The 20271-nt window shown below is 38.6% G+C and overlaps 1 protein-coding gene across 1 annotated transcript in view; it reads left to right on the top strand.

Annotated features, from left to right (window-relative positions):
- The window catches only part of PRTG (protogenin), a 162940-nt gene that overhangs the window by 71400 nt on the left and 71269 nt on the right, over positions 1 to 20271 (top strand). The window contains exons 6-11 of the mRNA XM_049772838.1: positions 5350 to 5508; positions 6571 to 6730; positions 8748 to 8995; positions 14045 to 14209; positions 17912 to 18217; positions 19554 to 19742. Of these exons, the coding sequence (XP_049628795.1) occupies positions 5350 to 5508; positions 6571 to 6730; positions 8748 to 8995; positions 14045 to 14209; positions 17912 to 18217; positions 19554 to 19742 (1227 nt within the window). The remainder of the gene's footprint in view (positions 1 to 5349; positions 5509 to 6570; positions 6731 to 8747; positions 8996 to 14044; positions 14210 to 17911; positions 18218 to 19553; positions 19743 to 20271) is intronic.

Below are 20271 nucleotides of genomic sequence, written 5' to 3'. Positions count from 1 at the left end.
ATATATTGTTGGATTTGGTTTGCTAAGATTTTGTTGAGGATTATTTCATTGATGTTCATCAGGGGTATCGATAATTATTTTTAGTGATATCCCTGTATGCTTCTGGTATTATGATAATATTGGCTTCCTAGACACTGTTAGGAGAGATTCCTGTTTCTTTGATAGTTTGGAAAGTTCTAAGAGGTATAAGCAGTAAATGAACCATCTGAACCAGGGCTTTATTTGTGGGGAAATTTTTAATTGCTATTTAAATTTCCTTACTTGTGATTTATCTTTTCATGCTTTTTCTACATTCTCTTGACTCAGTATTAGGAAAGTTGTATGATTCTAAGAATTTATTAATTTCTTTTAGGTTCTAAAAATTCATTCATTACTTTTAAGTTCTTTAGTGGCATAAATTTCCCCATAGTAATCTGTGATCTTTTATATTTCTAAGGTGTTTGTTATACTTATTCCTGAATCTCTGATACAATTAATTTGTGTTTTCTCTACAATTTTCCATTTTGAGTTTAGCTTTGGGCTTATTGATCTTGTTGATTTGTAAAAACAAACAAACAAACAAGCAGAGGCTGGAGCAGTGGTGCAAGCAGTAGGGCGTTTGCTTTGCCCGAGCTAACCTAGGACGGACCACGGTTCTATCCCCTGGTGTCCCATATGGTCCCCCAAGCCAGGTGCAGTTTCTGAGTGCATAGCCAGGAGTAACCCCTGAGCTCTTTTGGGGGGGTTGCCCCCCCAAACCAAAACAACAACAACAAAACCAAACAAAACCACCCAGTTTTTGGTATCCTTTTATTGTGTTGATTTTTGTGGTGTGATTTCTCCCTTTAGTTTTTTTTTATTTTCTTCTTTTCATTTCCCTTTGGATTTATTTGCTCTTTTTATAGTTTCTTAAGATATGAGTTTAAGTTATTGATTTAAGCTTTCTCTTCGTAGTACTGCTTATACTGGGTCATGTAGGTTCTGATAGGTTGTCTTTATTTTCTTTTTTTTTTGTGGTTTTTGGGTCACACCCGGCAGTGCTCAGGGGTTATTCCTGGCTCCAGGCTCAGAAATTGCTCCTGGCAGGCACGGGGGACTATATGGGACTCCGGGATTCGAACCGATGACCTCCTGCATGAAAGGCAAATGCCTTACCTCCATGCTATCTCTCCGGCCCCAGTTGTTGTCTTTATTTTCATTTCTTTTGTGGGAACTTTTTATTTTCTCTTGTATTACCTTTGTGACCCAATTATTATTTAATAACATGCTGTCTGTTTACAAATACTGGAACTTGTTCCAAACTTGATTTTTGTGTATATTTGGGGGATTACACCCACTGTGATCAGGGCTTACTCTTAACTGAGGGATCACTTCTGGTAAAATTTAGGGGACTAAAAATGGTGCTAGGGATCAAAACCAATTCAACCATATGCAAGGCAAGCATCCAACCTTCTTTAACCCCCAACTTTCTTTTTATATATGTCTATTCAAAGCATTGTGGTCTAAAAAGACAATAATAAGATTTCTATTTTCTTAACTTTGTAGACACTTGAATTGTGTCCTAGATCTATCCTGGAGAATTTTCCATGTTTACTGAAGATTCTCTATTCAGGTTTTAGAGCAGAGGGCTCTGGAAATGTCTCTTTGCCCTAGTCTCTCTCTTGGACCTTGTTTCTCTTTTGTACCTTATAATTAGAGTGGGCTATTAAGTCCCCCACTACTATTGTATTGCTATGAATGTATCTCCTTGGGTTTTTGCAATTGCTTTATAAACTTTGTTACCCTTTATTAAGTGCATATATGTCAATAAAAATTAAGAGTTCTTGGGGCCATAGAGATAATACAGTGGCTAGGATGCTTGCCTTGTACATAACCATTCTAGATTCAATCTCTTGATCCCTAGCCCTGCTAGGAGTGAATCCTGAGCATAGTAAGGTGTGGCCAAAAACAAACAAAAATTAATTCCTCTGGACCTATTGATCCCTGAAAGAGTATGTAATACCCTTTCCTATTTCATTGCTTTCTTTAGCTTTGGTACTGTTGATCTAATAATAGTATGGCCATCTTTGTTTTGTTTTTGTCTACTGTAGTATTTGTTTTCTAACCATTCATTCTGAATCAGTGCATTTTGAATTATGTCAAGAATTCAAATGCAATAAATAGGTAATAGCAAGTTAAGATTTTGTTTCCTGATCTACCCATCTTCCCTTTGCCTTTTGAATGGAGGGGTAAGTCCATTGACATTTAGAGAAATTGATGGAAATGATTTGATGCCATTTTTCTTGTTTTGTTTATTTTGTTCTGGGCCATACATACCTGGTCATGCTCAGAACTTTTCTAACTTCTGTTTTCAAGATTCACTTCTCATGTTGCATTGTCTAGCTAGGACTGGAATGTTCTTGGCAATATTCAAAGCAAGCACCTGCATGTACCCCTATACTGACTTTCTGATTTTGGTCATTTTTCCAGTTCTTTGCAGAGCTGGTTTTGATGCAACAAATGCCTTTGGTTGTTGTTTGGTCATTTTTCTGTGTGTGTGTGTGTGTGTGTGTGTGTGTGTGTGTGTAGTTGTGGTCATTTTTCCGATTGTTGTTTGGTCATTTTTTCATGTGTGTGTGGGGGGGGGTCATTTTTCTGAGAGAGAGTGATGTGTCTGTGTGTACCCCTGTGCTCATTCAATATTCTTTGCAGAACTGGATTTGATGTAACAAATGCCTTTAATTGTTATTTGTATGAGCCTCTTATCACTCCATCAACTCTGAGTGATATAGCCTTGCAGGGTAGAGGACTTTTTGTTGCAAGGTCTTTTCATTCAGTACTTTTGAGTGTATCCTTCAGAATCCTTTCCTTTCTTATAGAGGCTCATTTGAAAAATACACGAATTTCTGGGCTGGAGAGATAGCACAGTGGTAAAGCATGCCTTGCAAGCGGCTGACCCAGGACCAATGGTAGTTTGAATCCTGGCATCCCTATGCCTGCCAGGGGCAATTTCTGAGCAATGAGCCAGGAGTAACCCCTGAGCGCAGCCACCGGGTGTGAACCAAAAACCAAAACCAAAACCAAAACAAAACCCCACAAATTTCACGCAGTTTTCTTTATATTTCAAGTTTTGCATTTCTTGCTGTTTTAAGGAGTCTGTGTCCTTGTTTATGGAGTTCTTGATGCCCTTCTGTTTGGATTATTTCCGTTAGCTCTCTTTCGACCTCCTGGTTCAGAGCACAACACCCCTTCTTAAGCCTCAGGAAGTTCTCATGTACTGTCTCTTTTACATATTATTATTCCTTTCTGTCTTTCCGTTCCTTCAAGAATTCCTGACTCAAAGGGTGCTCTTCTTAACTCTTGCCCATTAAGTATGCATTTTCTTCATTCCTTTTAAATCTGTTTTCTATCACAACTTCTTTACAGATAAGGTTATATTCCTTGTCCCCATGTCACTGATTCAATTTTTAGTTTCTTCCATTCTGCTGCTGATTCCTAAATTATATTTATGTTCTTCTGCTGCTTTTATTCTGTTTCAGTAAATTCTTTGGTGTTTTTCTCCAGTTTTTCTTCAAATTTATTGAATTTTGTTTCCAATAAGCTCATTTCAGTGAATATCAAGGTAGCATCCAAGTTCTCATATACTGGAGAACTTTTATGGGCTTCTGTCTCCATTTACAACTGAGCTCCTTTGCCTTTATTTTTTTTTATTATATTTGTTTATTTGACTGGTGAGATAGCCTTGAGGTAAGGCGTTTGACTTGCATGCAGAAGGTTGGTGGCTCGAATCCCAGCATCCCATATGATCCTGAGCCTGCCAGGAGCGATTTCTGAGTGTAGAGCCAGGAGTAACCCCTGAGCCCTGACGCTTGTGACCCAAAAACAAATATATATATTTGGTTTTCTGATGCTTACTGGGAACTAGAGAAGGAATTCTGAGTTCCATGTGGTCTGAGTAGTGAGTGGTACTGTATTTGCACATCAGGCTAGTGCCTACAGTACTCATGATCTCAGGCAGTCACAAATGTCTTGAGAGGATTTTTTTTATTTTTAATGCTTGCAAGATCAGCATTATGCTTATGAGTCTGATTTGTTCTCACTTGCATCACAGGAGGGAATTTGTGGTACTTGTGCCCTGTACTTGATATAGCATCAAGGTCCAGTTGTCCTGAATTCTGGCCTAGGGTTCTCTTTTACTGTTGTCTGGCAATTGATGTGGCATCACAGTCTAGTAGATCTGGGCAATGCTGGGGGGGTTGTGGCCATGTGTGCCACAATATTTAGCAAGATTATTTTTATATTTGCTTGAGCTAGTATTAAGATGACTGCGTCAGGCCAGAGAGGCACCAGGATATCATTTGTGATTTCTCAGGGATGTTAGCATCCTGTTGCTTTCTCAGGAATAATTTTTCTCCCCCCATCCCCACCCTTCCCCACCCCATCCCAGCCTGGATACAACTGTACATGGTGTTGTATAGGGCCAGCAGTCTCTATGGTGCAGTGGGTGTAGGAACAAAGCTCTACCTGTTGGGATCCTCTGTGATAGATGTTATTTGACTCAAGTTGAAGATTAAGTTTCATGCATCCTCTTTAGAGAAACTTTCTTTGGTTCTTTGCTTACTGTTTGTTGGCTTGTTCTGTAGCTGGATCCTGAAAAGGTGGGGTTTAGGGGCTGGGACAAAGCTGAGGCTAGGACTCTGCAAGACAGTGTTCATCTCTAGACTGGTTGCTCCTGTCTGAGCAAGTGGGACTGTGCCACCCAGTTTTGGACTAAGGAAGTCATGAGACTCTGCAGCTCCTAGGATTTGATACAGAAATCATTCTGTATAAAAGCATAATGGCTCAGAAGTGTTTCCAGTGGGGAGTTGTATTGATTGGCGAGAGGGCCATAGCCAAGACTATTGAACATGCTTTCCCACTCCAGTGCCAGCTCCTCTTGCTCTCAAGATGCAGTCTTTGCAACTGTACTGCCAGAACCCCAGTTTGTTTTTTTAAATTAACAAGGGCCAGAATAAAACTGGTATCTGTGAGTCCTTTGTACATAGATCCCTCCTGTCCTAGATTGGTATTTTCTTTAGATTGCTAGTCTTGGGTCTCATTACTCTTTCAGTTATTGCCTTGTTGGCCTACCTCCATGGGAAATGTTCCTTAGTTCTGAAAGTTCACACAAAGTCCACCTTAGTCAATATCGAGTCTCTCCAAGTCATGGATCTTCTCTCCAGCAATTTTTCTAGACCCCTTGGATAATGCTATATCCATTCATTTTTATTTTATTCTGTTCTTATTGTGTTTATACCTTAGAAACACTCACAGTATTGTTTCTTCTCAGTTCTCTTGCCCCTACTTCCCCAATGTTACATGATTTTAACTACCATTTTCTCTGTGAAACAGATCACAAGTCCATTGATGTCTTTAATACTCGGGTACTTGGAAATGGTAACCTCATGATATCTGATGTCAAGTTGCAGCATGCTGGTGTGTATGTTTGTCGGGCCACTACACCTGGCACACGCAACTTTACAGTTGCCATGGCTACTTTGACTGTATTAGGTATGTTCTATTTTATATTCCAGTCTCAGTTCTGCATTGTATTTTACCATTGGCTATTTTATCCCAGTCATAGTTTGCTTTATCCTTTATTAAATATTGAAACATTATAGGAGGCTAAATAGAATAACAGTGAGTTTTAGTGAAAATTAAAAACCTATGTTTAAGTAAAACGTAAGTATCATTTTGTAATCATTCTTAATATCATTTTATAATATCATTTTATCATTATCTGTAAGTATCATTTTGTAATCATCCTTTTGTCCTTTATGTTCCTTATTATTCCCCTTTATCTCCTTACCCACTCACAAATCTATATGTTCATTGATCAGTCTAAAATTTCATTTTGTTGAGTCTTCAGGCTTTTATAAGCATCTCTTTAGACTTAGTTAACTAGAATTATAGTTCATTTTTCTGCATGGTCTTAATAGTAAACACAGAAATGAAGTTTCTTTGGTTTTTTTTTGGTTTTTGGGTCACACCCGCCAGCGCTCAGGGGTTATTCCTGGCTATATGCTCAGAAATCACCCCTGGCAGGCCCAGGAGACCAAATGGGATGCCAGGATTCGAACCACCATCCTTCTGCATGCAAGGCAAATGCCTTACCTCCATGCCATCTCTCTGATCCCGAAGTATTCTCTTAATTTATAATTTATAAATAAATAATTTAAAATAATAATAATTTAAATAATTATAAATAAATAATTTATAGAAAAGGCATCTGGTTAGAGAAATGTAGACTGTAAACAGGAAGCTGAGAAAATAAAATTTTTTTCAGGGGCCAGAGAGATACGGAGGTAGAGCATTTGCCTTGCATGCAAAAGGACGGTGGTTCAGATCCCAGCATCCCCTATGTCCCCCAAGCCTGCCGGGTGCGATTTCTGAGTGTAGAGTCAGAAGTAACCCCTGAGCACTGCGGGTATGACCCAAACACCAAAAAAAAAAAGTTTTTTTTCAGTAATGGGACTTGTTCTTTCATTTTCTATACTTTTTCTTGGCTCTTTAAATTGTTCTTTCTTGAGTTACATAATAAATGTTTCCCCCGCCCATTTTCTTTAAAAATAGCTCCTCCCTCATTTGTTGAATGGCCAGAAAGTTTGACCAGGCCTCGTGCTGGCACTGCACGATTTGTATGCCAGGCAGAAGGAATACCTTCACCCAAAATGTCATGGTTGAAAAACGGAAGAAAGGTACATTCAAATGGCAGAATTAAAATGTACAACAGGTAAGCTATGTCACTTCACTAATATTTAAGATAAGATATTATGACTTTAGTAATTTTTGTATAATTTAACTTTCACCGTCAAATTATCTTGGCTCATAAAGTGAAACTCAAATAAAAATTGATGTTTTGGGCTGGAGTGATAGAACAGCGGTAGGATGTTTGCCTGGCACACAACCAACCTGGGTTCGGCCCTTTGCATCGCATATGGGCCTGAGTCTTCCAGGAGCGATTTCTGAGCGCAGAAACAGGAATAACCCGAGTGCCGCCAGATGTGGCCCAAACCCACCCACCCCAAGTTGATTATATTATATTTATTATATTATGTATTATATTATGTATTATATATTATATTATATTTATTATATTATATTGTAATAAATATTTTAACATCATTATATCATAAATCTTCTTATATTTTATATATGGATCATGGAAGTATTAAATTATAATGAAATGAATGTTGGACCATTCACAGACCTGGATTTTGGTTCTGGTAACCACTGACTGGTAAAGTAATTAGCAAGTATGTTAACCTGGTAGGGTCTCAGTTTCTTTTTTGCATAAATAAGAAGGAAGGAAATAATTGATTCTTTAAGAATTCCTCCACAGCTCAAACTTCATGCATAATATTAAGAATTCATTTCAGGGGCCAGAGCAGTGGTACAAGCAGAGGGCGTTTGCCTTACAAGTGCAAACCTAAAATGGGCCACAGTTTGATCCCCCCAGCGTCCCATATGGTCCCCCGAGCCAGGAGCGATTTCTGAGCACATAGTCAGGAGTCACCCCTGAGTCAACCAGGTGTGGCCCAAAAGCAAAAACAAAACAAAATAATAATTTATTTTATTTGTATATACTTGAATCTTTTTAAAACATTCTTATTTTTATTTATCAGAATCACTAGTTTGGGTTGACCTGCATTTAATATAATATTATACTATGTAAATAAGACACTGTTGCAAAGAAATAAATTTCTTTAATAAAAAAATCTATTTTCAAAAATAAATTAAGTTGGGCTAGAGAGATAGCACAGTTGTAAGGCATTTGCCTTGTGCATGGTCGACCCAGGATGCACCTGGGTTCAATTCCTGGTATCTCATATGATCCCCAGAGGCTGCCAGGAGTGATTTCTGAGCGCAGAACCAGGAGTAACTCCTGAGCGCCGCTGGGTATGATCCCAAAACCAAAATAAATAAATAAATAAAATAAAAAATTAGGTTGTCTTAAAAGAAAACAGAATTTTTATATCTCAAGTGTTTACTTTGTGTAGAAACAGGAAATAAAAGTAATTTTAAGTAATCTTTACAGATTGTCAGTAGAGCAGATTACACTGGTTTTTATTCTTAGTAGTTTTTAGTTGTTGGGATTCTTTGTTTTTGTTTTTTGGTTCTTTTGTTTTTAGAGTACATCTGATGGTATTCATGGGTTACTCCTGGCTCTATACTCCTGGATCATTCCTGGTAGGGGTTGGGTGACCATATATGGTACCAAGGATCAGACCTGGGTTGACTGTGTGCTAGGCAAGCAAACACATTACACACTATTCTCTCTCTAGCCTAGTAACTTTCATCATTTAAAATTCAGGTTCACTTGGCAATAGCTTAACTTTATTTTTATTTATTTATTTAAAGAACATGCATCACATAATTAATCATAATACATATGTTTCCAGACAAGTGAAATCAAAGTTGTTGAAAAATAGAAAGAAAAATAAAGAAGAAAAAAAAGTAGAGTAACAAGCAAATTTGTAAAATTTATTGTATTTTCAATAAAGTCATTAATACCATGGCAGAAGGTTTAGCAAGCTCTTGTTATTAATTCTGTTAAATTGGGGTGCTCCTTTAGGAATGACAGCATCAAACAAATGACGTTGTGCAAAAATTCAAAGCACTACTACTACTATGATTTTTAGGGGCATGTACTTAACTGCCAGACCTACTGGAAGAAGGAAGATACGGGAAGGTATTTTTATATCATTTTTACAGCTTTCTATAGCACTGAATATTTTTTCTTTCCTTAGTAAATTGGTAATTAACCAGATTATTCCTGAAGATGATGCGATTTATCAATGCATGGCTGAGAACAGCCAAGGATCCCTTTTATCTCGAGCCAGACTGACTGTAGTCATGTCTGAAGACAGACCCAGCGCTCCCTATAATGTACATGCTGAAACCATGTCTAGTTCAGCCATCCTTTTAGCTTGGGAAAGGCCATTGTATAATTCAGACAAAGTCATCGCTTATTCTGTGCACTACATGAAAGCTGAAGGTAAGCAACTTGGAGAATCTATTTTGTCATGTGTGTGTTTTGGTTTTGGGGCCAAGCAGGTAGTGCTTAGGGCTTCTGGTCTGCTCAAGAATCACTCTTGGGTTCGATCCCCCAGCGTCCCATATGGTCCCCCAAGCCAGGAGCGACTTCTGAGCGCATAGCCAGGAGTAACCCCTGAGCGTCACCGGGTGTGGCCCAAAAAAAAACCAAAAAAAAAAAAAAAAAAGAATCACTCTTGGAAAGTTCAAGGGACTCTATGGGGCACCAGGGATTGAACCCAGTCAGCCACATGTAAAGTAAGCACCCTACCTGGTATCTCTCTGGTCCCTAATCTTTTTTCTTTTCATTTTTATTTGATTGAAGTCATTGTAATTTACCAAGTTCTTCATAGTTGGGTTTTAGACATACAATGAATCAGGGCCAGTCCCACCACTAGTGTCAGCCTAGCTCCACAAATGTTCCACAAGTGCATCCCATACCACCTCTCCTGCCCCCAGCCTGCCAGTATATCAGGCCCATTTTAAGTTTCTTAATCTTTTTTCTAAGTTTGATTTATCTTCAATATGAACAAATTCTTACATAACAAAATATTTTTAAATCTTACAGCATTATAAAAAGCACATAAATTTGTTTTGGGGCCATAGCCAGATATATAATCCAGGAATTACTCCTGGCTTTGCACTCAGGAATTAATTTTGGTGATGCTCTGGAGACCAAATGGGGTGCTGAAATCAAACCTGGAGAATGTTTTACCCACTATATTATTGGTGCTGGTCTCTGGTGTTCATCTCTCTCTCTCTCTCTCTCTCTCTCTCTCTCTCTCTCTCTCTCTCTCTCTCTCTCTCTCTCTATTTGGGGGGGGCACACTCGGCCACGCTCAGGGGTTACTCCTGGCTCTGCTCAGAAATCACTCTTGGCTCGGGGCACCATATTGGATGCCCAGAATCAAACATGTGGTCAAACTCATGCAAGGCAAATGCCCTACGGCTGCTATCGCTTCAGCTCCTGGCATTCATCTCTCTCTCTCTCCTCTCTCTCTCTCTCTCTCTCTCTCTCTCTCTCTCTCTCTCTCTCTCTCTCTAAATATTTTTTATTTAAGCACCATACTCCTGACTTTATGCTCAGAAATCGCTCTTGGCTCGGGGCACCATATGGGATGCCCAGAATCAAACACGTGGTCAAACTCGTGCAAGGTAAATGCCCTACGGCTGTGCTATTGCTTCAGCTCCTGGCATTCATCTCTCTCTCTTCTCTCTCTCTCTCTTTCTCTCTCTCTTTAAATATAAAATCTTTACTTAAGCACCATGATTATAAGCATGATTGTAGTCGGGATTCACTCATAAACAGAACACCTCCCTTCACCAGTGCAACACTCTCACCACCAATGCCCCCCTTCTTCCCCTTCCCTGCTTGTATTCGAGACAGGCATTCTACTTCTCTCACTCATTAAGATTGTCATGATAGTTGTTAGTGTCGTTATTTCCCTAACTGCACTCACCACTCTTTGTGGTGAACTTCATATTGTAAGCCAGTTCTTCGGCCCTCATCTCTATTGTCTCTGGGCATTATACAATAATGTCATTAATTTTTCATAAAACTCATAGATTAGAGAGACTATTATGTGTCTCTTCCTCTGACTTATTTCACTCAGAATAATAGATTCCATGTACATCTATGTATAGGAAAATTTCATGACTTCATCTCTCCTGATGGCTGCATAATATTCCATTGTGTATATGTACCACAGTTTCTTTAGCTATTCATCTGTTGAAGGGCATCTTGGTTGTTTTCAGAGTCTGGCTATTATAAATAGTGCTGCAATGAATATAGGTGTGAGGAAGGAATTTTTGAATTGTATTTTCTGTTCCTAGAGTATATTCTTAGAAGTAGTATAGCTGGATCATATGAGAGTTCGATTTCCAGTTTTTTGAGGGATCTCCATGTTGTTTTCCATAAAGGCTGAACTAGACGGCATTTCCACCAGCAGTGAATAAGAGTTCCTTTCTCTCCACATCTCTGCCAGCACTGATCATTTTTGTTCTTTGTGATGTGTGCCAGTCTCTGTGGTGTGAGATAGTACCTCATCGTTGTTTTATAAGGTCCAACACCCATTCTTGATAAAAAAAACAAAAAAACTCATCAAGATGGGAATGAAAGGAACTTTTCTCAATATAATCAAGGCCATCTATCACAAGCCAATGGCAAATATTATTCTCAATGAAGATAAACTAAAAGCCTTGCCTCTAAAATCTGGTACAAGACAAGGCTGCCCTCTCTTTTTTTTTTTTTTGTTTTTGGGCCACACCCTGTGACGCTTAGGGGTTACTCCTGGCTATGCCCTCAGAAGTTGCTCCTGGCTTCTTGGGGGACCATATGGGACACCGGGGGATCGACCATATGGGATACCGGGGGATCGAACCGCGGTCCGTCCTAGCTAGCGCAGGCAAGGCAGGCACCTTACCTCCAGCGCCACCGCCCGGCCCCAAGGCTGCCCTCTCTTACCACTCCTATTCAACACAGTACTGGAAGTACTTGCCATAATGATTAGGCAAGAAAAAGATAGCAAGGGCATCCAGATAGGACTGGAAGAAGTTAAGCTCTCACTGTTTGCAGATGACATGATACTCTACTTAGAAAACCCTAAAGACTCTACCAAAAAGCTTCTAGAAACAATAGATTCATTTAGCAAAGTGGCAGACTACAAAATTAACACACAAAAATCAGTGGCCTTCTTATATACCAATAATGATAGAGAAGAAATGAACATTAAAAAAACAATCCCCGGGGGCTGGAGAGATAGCATGGAGGTAAGGCATTTGCCTTGCATGCAGAAGGATGGTGGTTTGGATCCTGGCATCCTATATGGTCCCCAGAGCCTGCCAGGAGTGATTTCTGAGCATAGAGCCAGGAGGAACCCCTGAGCGCTGCCGGGTGTGACCCAAAAACCAAAAAAAAAAAAAATCTCATTCCCATTAGTGTCACACAAACTCAAATACCTTAGTCACCTGGCATTCATCTCTTAATGAAATAATCACACCTGTATTTTTTTTAGATTTCTGTATTGTTTATACTTTGGATATATAAGTGTAGTTTAGGTTTCTTTGTTTAGAATCAAGTACCAGATTTGTCTGCTAAAAACGACAAATTGCTTATGAATTTTATTTCAACCAAGGTAATGAGACTGATTACACTGATTTTCATATGCAGTTATAAAGGAGCATTGTTACATATATTACAGTGAACTGTACTATAGCATGTGTTTTTGTAGGGCATGCCTTTTGCCGTGCCTGGTGATATTACATATTACTCAGCCCTGCTTTGTGGGTCATAGGGCTCAGTGCTTGGTGCTGTAGTGCTTAGGATTCATGCTGAGCCCAGGGTTGAATGCTTGGCATCTGTTCTACTGCTTGAGCTATCTTCCCAGTCAATGCTATCTTATTTTTAAAGGGGAACATAAAATTTGTATGCATCGTATTGATTAATACTATGCAACTTTAATAAAACACCTTGATAATCTCATTCATCACAGAAAAAGTAGAAATGAAATCTGTCTAAAAGTCTTAACTCAGTAACTAAAATTTTACTAAGTTCAATTTCTAGAATAGTTGTTAGACTTTTGTTTCCTTTGGCAAAAATTCTATAAGAAAAAAAATCTTAACACTTCGTGATTTCTCTGCTGAATTTTCATAGAAACTATATAGAATTTTAAAATGTTTAGTTCTATACATAAACACAACTTAGCTTCATGCAGTGAACATTAAAACTAAATTCAGACACCCATCAACATGTTCTCTAATAAAATAGTGTGTAGGAACAGGTGTTGTTTTTTTTCCCTTTTCTTTTTCTTTATTTTTTTTTACTTTGAAGTAGTGTTTTGAAGGGAAGTATTTTGAATTTAAATTAGGGGCATGGTAGCAAGAATAATGGAAGTCTGATAACTGAGCATGTTTAAGCATGTTAATTCCCTTTTTAGTGATTAGGAAGGTAAAGGGAATGCTGGTTTTGGTGGAGACCACTCTTGTTTGCTATTATGGTGGTTTCATTAGAACCTCCCCATGCAGCTCAGTCTATTCAAGGACAGAACAAGGCCTTTTAATTTGAGCTCAAGGACCTTGTTTGGTAGGTCAGAAATCGTACTATGCAGTTCCTAATTAACAAGCCATTAGCCAGTCTGTTGTGAAATTCCTATAATTTTCTCTAATTAAAATGCTATCAAGTTAATTCAGAAATGTGGGAAAACTTAATAGTGGAATTTGCCTTCTGTTTTGTTTATAAATCCCATGGGAGGAGAAGGGGCTCTGTCCTTAGAGAATTTTGATGAAGTTGACGTGTATTTACTGTGAATTGCTTGCCAGGCTCAGTGGCTGCTAGTCTTCCTGTTCCACTTTGCAGGTTTGCTCTGTAGGGATTAGGTCACACAAAGACAAATCCTCTTATATGCAGTGCCATGCATATTTGTCTATGATTTGCTATTAAAAAAAAGTTTATCATGGGACAGAGAGTTTGAAGCACCTTCTGGGCCTCCAGTCCTTTAACTTTTATTCTAGATAAAAGAGCATCATACGTCAGTCAAATTTAATAGAATCTCTAGGGAAAAAGGAGATCTTTTTTGCAAGACAGCTTTTGGTGTGTTTTGCTGGTACAGAGTAGAGCCATCACATTCACTACTGTCTCTTCATTATGCTTTAAAAGAAAAGTTCCATGAAGGCATGAGTGTAGGCAAGTTAAATATGCACTTATAAATTACAGTATTCTAGAGTGCTAAATCCTGTTGAATTGTTGCTGCACTTTTTTTTTTTTTTTTGTGGTGTTGGTTTTAACTAGATACTAAGGGATATTTCGGGAAGATTATTTTCACTTTGTTCAGGAAAATTCAAACTAGCAATTTTAGCAAGATCTTATTGAAAATGAAAGCTTCTTAATTGCATTTTTAAAGAGTTACAAAGAGACCACAGGTTAGAAATTAGACCCAAGAACCAATGACAAAAATGGTAGTGTCATTTAAAATTTGAATATTCATGATTTTTAAACAGTGGTTCTTTAATACAGGTTTAAATAATGAGGAGTATCAAGTAGTCATCGGAAATGACACAACTCATTATATTATTGATGACTTAGAACCTGCCAGCAATTATACTTTCTACATTGTCGCGTATATGCCAATGGGCGCCAGCCAGATGTCTGACCATGTGACCCAGACTACTTTAGAGGATGGTAAGAAAAGGCTGTATAAGCATGAACATTAATCTGTTTAATCAACTCAAATGAATACATCTATTTTAAATTAGATAAAACATTTTCTTTTTGGATGAGAAAAAAAGTAGATTTGGAAGCCAACATATTATAATGTCACTTCAGATATGACCTTAATTTTTTGATGATAACATGGGAATAAAGAGCACTTTATTTATGATTCATATTTTGAATGGTTTCTTTTTGGCTTTTGTACCACACACCTGGCTTTGTGCTCAGAAATCACACATTTACAGGCTCTGTGGACCATATGGAATGCTGGAGACCGAACTCTGATTGGCTGCATGCAAGGCAAACTCCCTACCCACTGTACTATTGCTCCAGCCCACATATTTTGACTCTAATTTTAAAATCATGTATTGTATTTTTATGGCAATGCTGGCTGGAGGGGGTAGCATATGCTATGCTAGGGATCAATCTTAGGGCTTCCAAATGCAACACATGCACTGCAGTTCTTTGAGCTATCTCCCAAGTCCCTATATTACATTATATTTCATTTATTTTCTAGTTTAAATTATACACCCCTTGTAGTTTTTTTAATGCAGAATAGAATAAAATCAGAATTTTTTTTTGGTTTTTGGGCCACACCTACCAGTGCTCAGGAGTTACTCCTGGCTGTCTGCTCAGAAATAGCTCCTGGCGGGCACAGGGGACCATATGGGACACCGGGATTCGAACCAACCACCTTTGGTCTTGGATTGGCTGCTTGCAAGGCAAACGCCACTGTGCTATCTCTCCAGGCCTAAAATCAGATTTTTAAAGGTGTGAATAGATTATAGTTATACTGAATACTTATGTTGAATAAGGTTAGAAGTACTGGGGCTGGAGAGGTAGCATGAAGGTAGGGTGTTTGCCTTGCATGCAGAAGGACAATGGTTTGAATTACGGCATCCCATAGGGTCCCCCATTCCTGCCAGGGGTGATTTCTGAGCACAGAGCCAGGAGTAACCCCTGAGCACTGCCATGTGTAATCCAAAAGGTTAGAAGTACTAATTGTACTTTTGAAACTGAGAATTTGTGAAATTTAATACCTTTCAGCTAAAAATATTCTGAGAAAATCAAGTAGCAGTTACTTTAATTTTAGATGCATTGTACTTTTTCTACTTAAGGAGAAAATTGTTCACTTCGTTACTTGATCATGGGTTATAAAAATTAGTTTCTAATTTTTATTAGGCTACCATGACTCTTAGAACCACACGGAATTCCATTTTAAAACAGTCATTCTGGATTGATCAGGGAATAGCCAGGGATTGGCACACCATAGTGTTTGGAGTCTACTTATCCCAGCTCTTTACTAGAGGAGAGGGGGATTTATTTACTTCTTGATGATGCTCTGTGGGGAATATTACATGCTGAGTTGTTGGGTCCTCATTTCATTGGAAATACAAAATCACATTCATTTTGTTGTGTTTTGGATCATGTCTTGAGGTGTTCAGGGACTACTCCAAGTGTTCTTTCTGTTTATCTGTCATCTTGGTGCTGCTGCACAGAGTATTTATCTGCATGCAAAGCCTGTGTACCAGTCCCTGAGTCCTCTCCCCAGCCCCTTCACATTGATTTTTTTTTCATAAACAGAGTTTTTTCTTTTTCAACGTTTTTAATTTTTGTGGAATCATTTTATTGTGTTACATATTTGTGGGATTTGCTTTTTTAAACTTTTATTAAAGCCAAATGATTTACAGAGTCACTTATAGTTGGAATTTAGACATACTGTGTTTCATCACCAATCCCTTCTTCCCTCCACCAGAGTTTGCAGGTTTGCTCCCACTCCCTTCTCCATCCCCAGCTTTGCTACCTTGACAGGTCCATTTTCAAATTTGTTGAAATTTGGATCTCCTGTTTTCAGTGTTTACACTGTGGTTTGTATATTTAGCTAGACCACTCCTTTATGCCACCAATGTATTCAGCTCCCCATTACTTCCCATCTGTCTTTTCTTCTTTTCTTGATTTCTTTCCTTCTCTGTCTCTTCCCCAATATATTTTCCTGTTCCATGTATTCCTGATCCACTTATCTATAATTGGACACCTATGTTGATTCAATATCTTAGCTATTGTACTAAATGCTACAGTAAATAATGGTGTGCATATGTTCTTTTAAATGAACATTTTTCTCTCCTGAGAGATGGTAGATACACAGAAGTGGAATTTTTGGGCTAATTCTTAGTTTCTTGAGATAGCTCCATACTGTTTTCCACAAAGGTTAAATCAGGCAAAATTTCTATTGCAGGGAATATGAGTTCCTTTCACTACTTTCCTACCAACACAGATTGTTCCCAATATTTTTAATATGTACCATTCTCAGTCATGTGAAATGATACCTCCTTGTCACCTTGATTTGAATTTATCTAATAATAAGTGGCATTGAGCAATTTTTCATGTGCCTATTGATCATTCATTAGTCTTCTGTTCATTAGTTCCTCTTCATTTCTACTTCCCATTTTTATGGAGTTTTTGTGGTTAATATTTATGAGTACTTTATATATCCTGAATATCTGATGTGTTCAGTGAAAATAGTTTCTCCCATTTAGTTAACTGTGTTTTTAATTTTACCCCCATTTTATTTTGTCATACAGGAATTCATTAATTTGACATAGTGCCATTTGTTTATTTTTGATCTTCACCTTGATTTTTAAGATACAAATCTTATACTTAAAAGTATTTGCAAGGTGTTCTGACTCTAGTGTTGTAAGATGTTCTATTCTTGAATCTCTTCTCTTGTTTCTTAAGCATTTTGGTGGGATTATTTTGTGGAATTACTTGAGAAGTATCACCTATTTTGTTTGATTACTAAGGAGTTTTCTGTTCTCCCCAATGATAGAACAAATTGTAACTGATGAAAACCTTTCTTCTGTGTGCTTGTCTTTTCTTTTCCTTCCTTCCTTCCTTCCTTCCTTCCTTCCTTCCTTCCTTCCTTCCTTCCTTCCTTCCTTCCTTCCTTCCTTCCTTCCTTCCTTCCTTCCTTCCTTCCTTCCTTCCTTCCTTCCTTCCTTCCTTCCCTTTCTTCCCTTCTTCCTTCCTTCCTCTTTCTTTCTTTCTTTCTTTCTTTCTTTCTTTCTTTCTTTCTTTCTTTCTTTCTTTCTTTCTTTCTTTCTTTCTTTCTTTCTTTCTTTCTTTCTTTCTTTCTTTCTTTCTTTCTTTCTTTCTTTCTTTCTTTCTTTCCCTCCCTCCCTCCCTCCCTCCCTCCCTCCCTCCCTCCCTCCCTCCCTCCCTCCCTCCCTTCCCTTCCCTTCCCTTCCCTTCCCTTCCCTTCCCTTCCCTTCCCTTCCCTTCCCTTCCCTTCCCTTCCCTTCCCTTTCTTTCTTTCTTTCTTTCTTTCTTTCTTTCTTTCTTTCTTTTTGTTTCTTTCTTTCTGTCTTTCTTCTTTCTTTCCCTCCCTCCCCTTCCTTCCTTCCTTCCTTCCTTCCTTCCTTCCTTCCTTCCTTCCTTCCTTCCTTCCTTCCTTCCTTCCTTCCTTCCTTCCTTCCTTCCTTTCTTTCCCTCCCTCCCTCCCTTCCTTCCATCCTTCCTTCCTTCCTTTTTTTTTCTACTGAAAACCTCTGCTATATCTAAAAGAGTGTGTATCATGCTATGTGTTTTTGTTAGATAATTCAGTAAATGCAGGTGTGCTGGTTGATAATTTTGAATCTAGATATTTATTAGCACTGTTTTTCCCCATATGACTAGTTCCTCTGAGACCTCCTGAAATTAGTTTGACAAGCCGAAGTCCCACTGACATTCTCATCTCTTGGCTGCCAATCCCTGCCAAGTATCGCCGTGGCCAAGTGGTGCTGTACCGCTTGTCCTTCCGCCTGAGTACTGAGAGTTCCATTCAAGTTCTGGAGCTCCCTGGAACTATATATGAGTACCTACTGGAAGGTCTGCGGCCTGATAGTGTCTATCTGGTGCGAATCACTGCTGCCACTCGAGTGGGACTTGGGGAGTCCTCAGTGTGGACCTCGCATAGGACTCCCAAAGCCACAAGCGTGAAAGGTACAGTTCTAACTTCTGTTGAGAAAGAATGTTCCTTCTGAGTTGAATTTGTCTTAGTGAAGATTTTTTTTAAGTTTTGGGTCATACCCAGTGACACTCAGAAATCGTTCCTGACTAGAGAGACCATATGGGATGCCGGGGATTGAACCCAGGTCCATCCTGGTCTATCGCTGTGCTATCGCTTTGGCCCCTTAGTGGAGATTCATTTATGAATAAGTTATTTCTTTAGATTTCCATCAATTATAGGCATTATTGAAAAAATGTTTGCTGACCTGGATTCGATCCCCACATATGTCCCTTGAGCCCCACCAAGAGTAATCTCTGAGCTCAGGTCCAGAAGTAAGACCTCAGCATTGGCAAAAACAAAGGAAAAAATATGAAAAGAAAATGAAAAAAATGTTTGACTTCTTATTGACTAGGTTTTTTCCCCACAGATCTCAGTATAAAAATATTGATTATACTGTTTGTTCAGCAGACATTTAGGTACTTATTGATCTGATTCAAGCAGAATTTTAGCCAAATGTCATGCTATAAGAAAGACCACATTTATGCAGTTTTGCCATATATTCTTAAATCATCTGTTGAAAAATAAAAATCATATATTAAAATAAAAAATCTAACTAATAAAATGGTTAGACTAGGATATTCTAGACCCTTTTTTGTTCTGGGACCATACCTGCTGGTATGTTTGGACTAGTCCTGGCAGGATGCTTGTGAGAGAAGAGAGTTTGGTCATGGTTTAGACCTGGAAGAGTGAATGCTCCAGCTCACTGAGTGGTCTCCCAGCTGCTACAGCCATGTCTTGTAGCTTTTGTAGAATATAACATGACAGGTTTTATTGTTGTTCATTGATTGATAACCTATAACAAAGGAATATTAAATTATCAAAATGAGAAAGTACTTACTGCTTCTTTGAAAAGATAAAAATATTAATACTATTTTCTTCCTTAATACTTCTGTCATTTTAAGGTTGTATGTTATATCTTAAAGTAGAATGTGAGATTATTTGATTTTGCTTTTATTTTTGTCTTTGGGTCACAACCAGTGGCACTCTGGTTACTCCTAGTTCTGCACTCAGAAATTACTCTTTACAGGCTCAGGCGACCATATGAAATGCCAGGGATTGAACCTGGGTCAGCCATGTGCAAGGCAAATGCCCTACTTGTTGTGCCATTGCTCTGACCCCTAATGTGAGAGTTTGAAAGTGAACTAGAAGTAAAAATGGAAGAATACACTTCTTGCTGCTGTTAGGTGAAGACCAAGCAATTTAAAACATTCTGTGTTTCCATGTGAATTTCAGAGGTTTAATACATATATTAATGGTGAATTGTTCTAGCCCCCAAGTCTCCAGAGTTACATTTGGAGCCTTTCAACTGCACCACCATTTCTGTGAAGTGGGAGCAAGATGCTGAGGACACAGCAACTATTCAAGGCTACAAGCTGTACTACAAAGAGGAAGGACAGCAGGAGAATGGACCTGTACTCCTAGACACCAGCACACTTGTCTATACTCTCAGTGGGTTAGGTGAGTGAGCTGAACTGAACTTTGAACTTTTTCTTTATGTTTTCTTCTCTGACCACTTTATGTTCCCGCGTTCACCACACACTCACAGTAACTGCTTAGGATCTCACTCTCCCAAAAACTAAATGCCAGAAAGAAAAGCAAATTTCCATAGGTGAGGTGGGGAAGAGATACCTCAAATATTTTACCACTCACAAAGATGAGTTGAAAATCAGTTAATGAAGGCCAGAGAGATAGCATGGAGGTAAGGCGTTGGCCTTGCAATGCAGAAGGTCGGTGGTTCGAATCCCAATATCCTATATGTTCCCCTAAGCCTGCCAGGACCAATATCTGAGCATAGAGCCAGGAGGAACCCTGAGCGCTGCTGGGTGTGACCCAAAAACCAAAAAAAAAAAAAAAAAGAAAGAAAAGAAAATCAATTAATGACTTACCAAATCTCAGTTCTTTCTTTTTTTTTTTTCCTTTAAGTCAGTTATATTCAGGAACATTGCACCCCACTCCCACCCTATGGGAATGCAGAATAGTCTAATCT

The sequence above is a fragment of the Suncus etruscus genome, chromosome 5, assembly GCF_024139225.1.
Source record: "Suncus etruscus isolate mSunEtr1 chromosome 5, mSunEtr1.pri.cur, whole genome shotgun sequence".
NCBI classification, from domain to species: domain Eukaryota; kingdom Metazoa; phylum Chordata; class Mammalia; order Eulipotyphla; family Soricidae; genus Suncus; species Suncus etruscus.
Note: the sequence above shows the minus strand (reverse complement) of the source record. Positions and strands in the feature narration are given on the sequence as shown.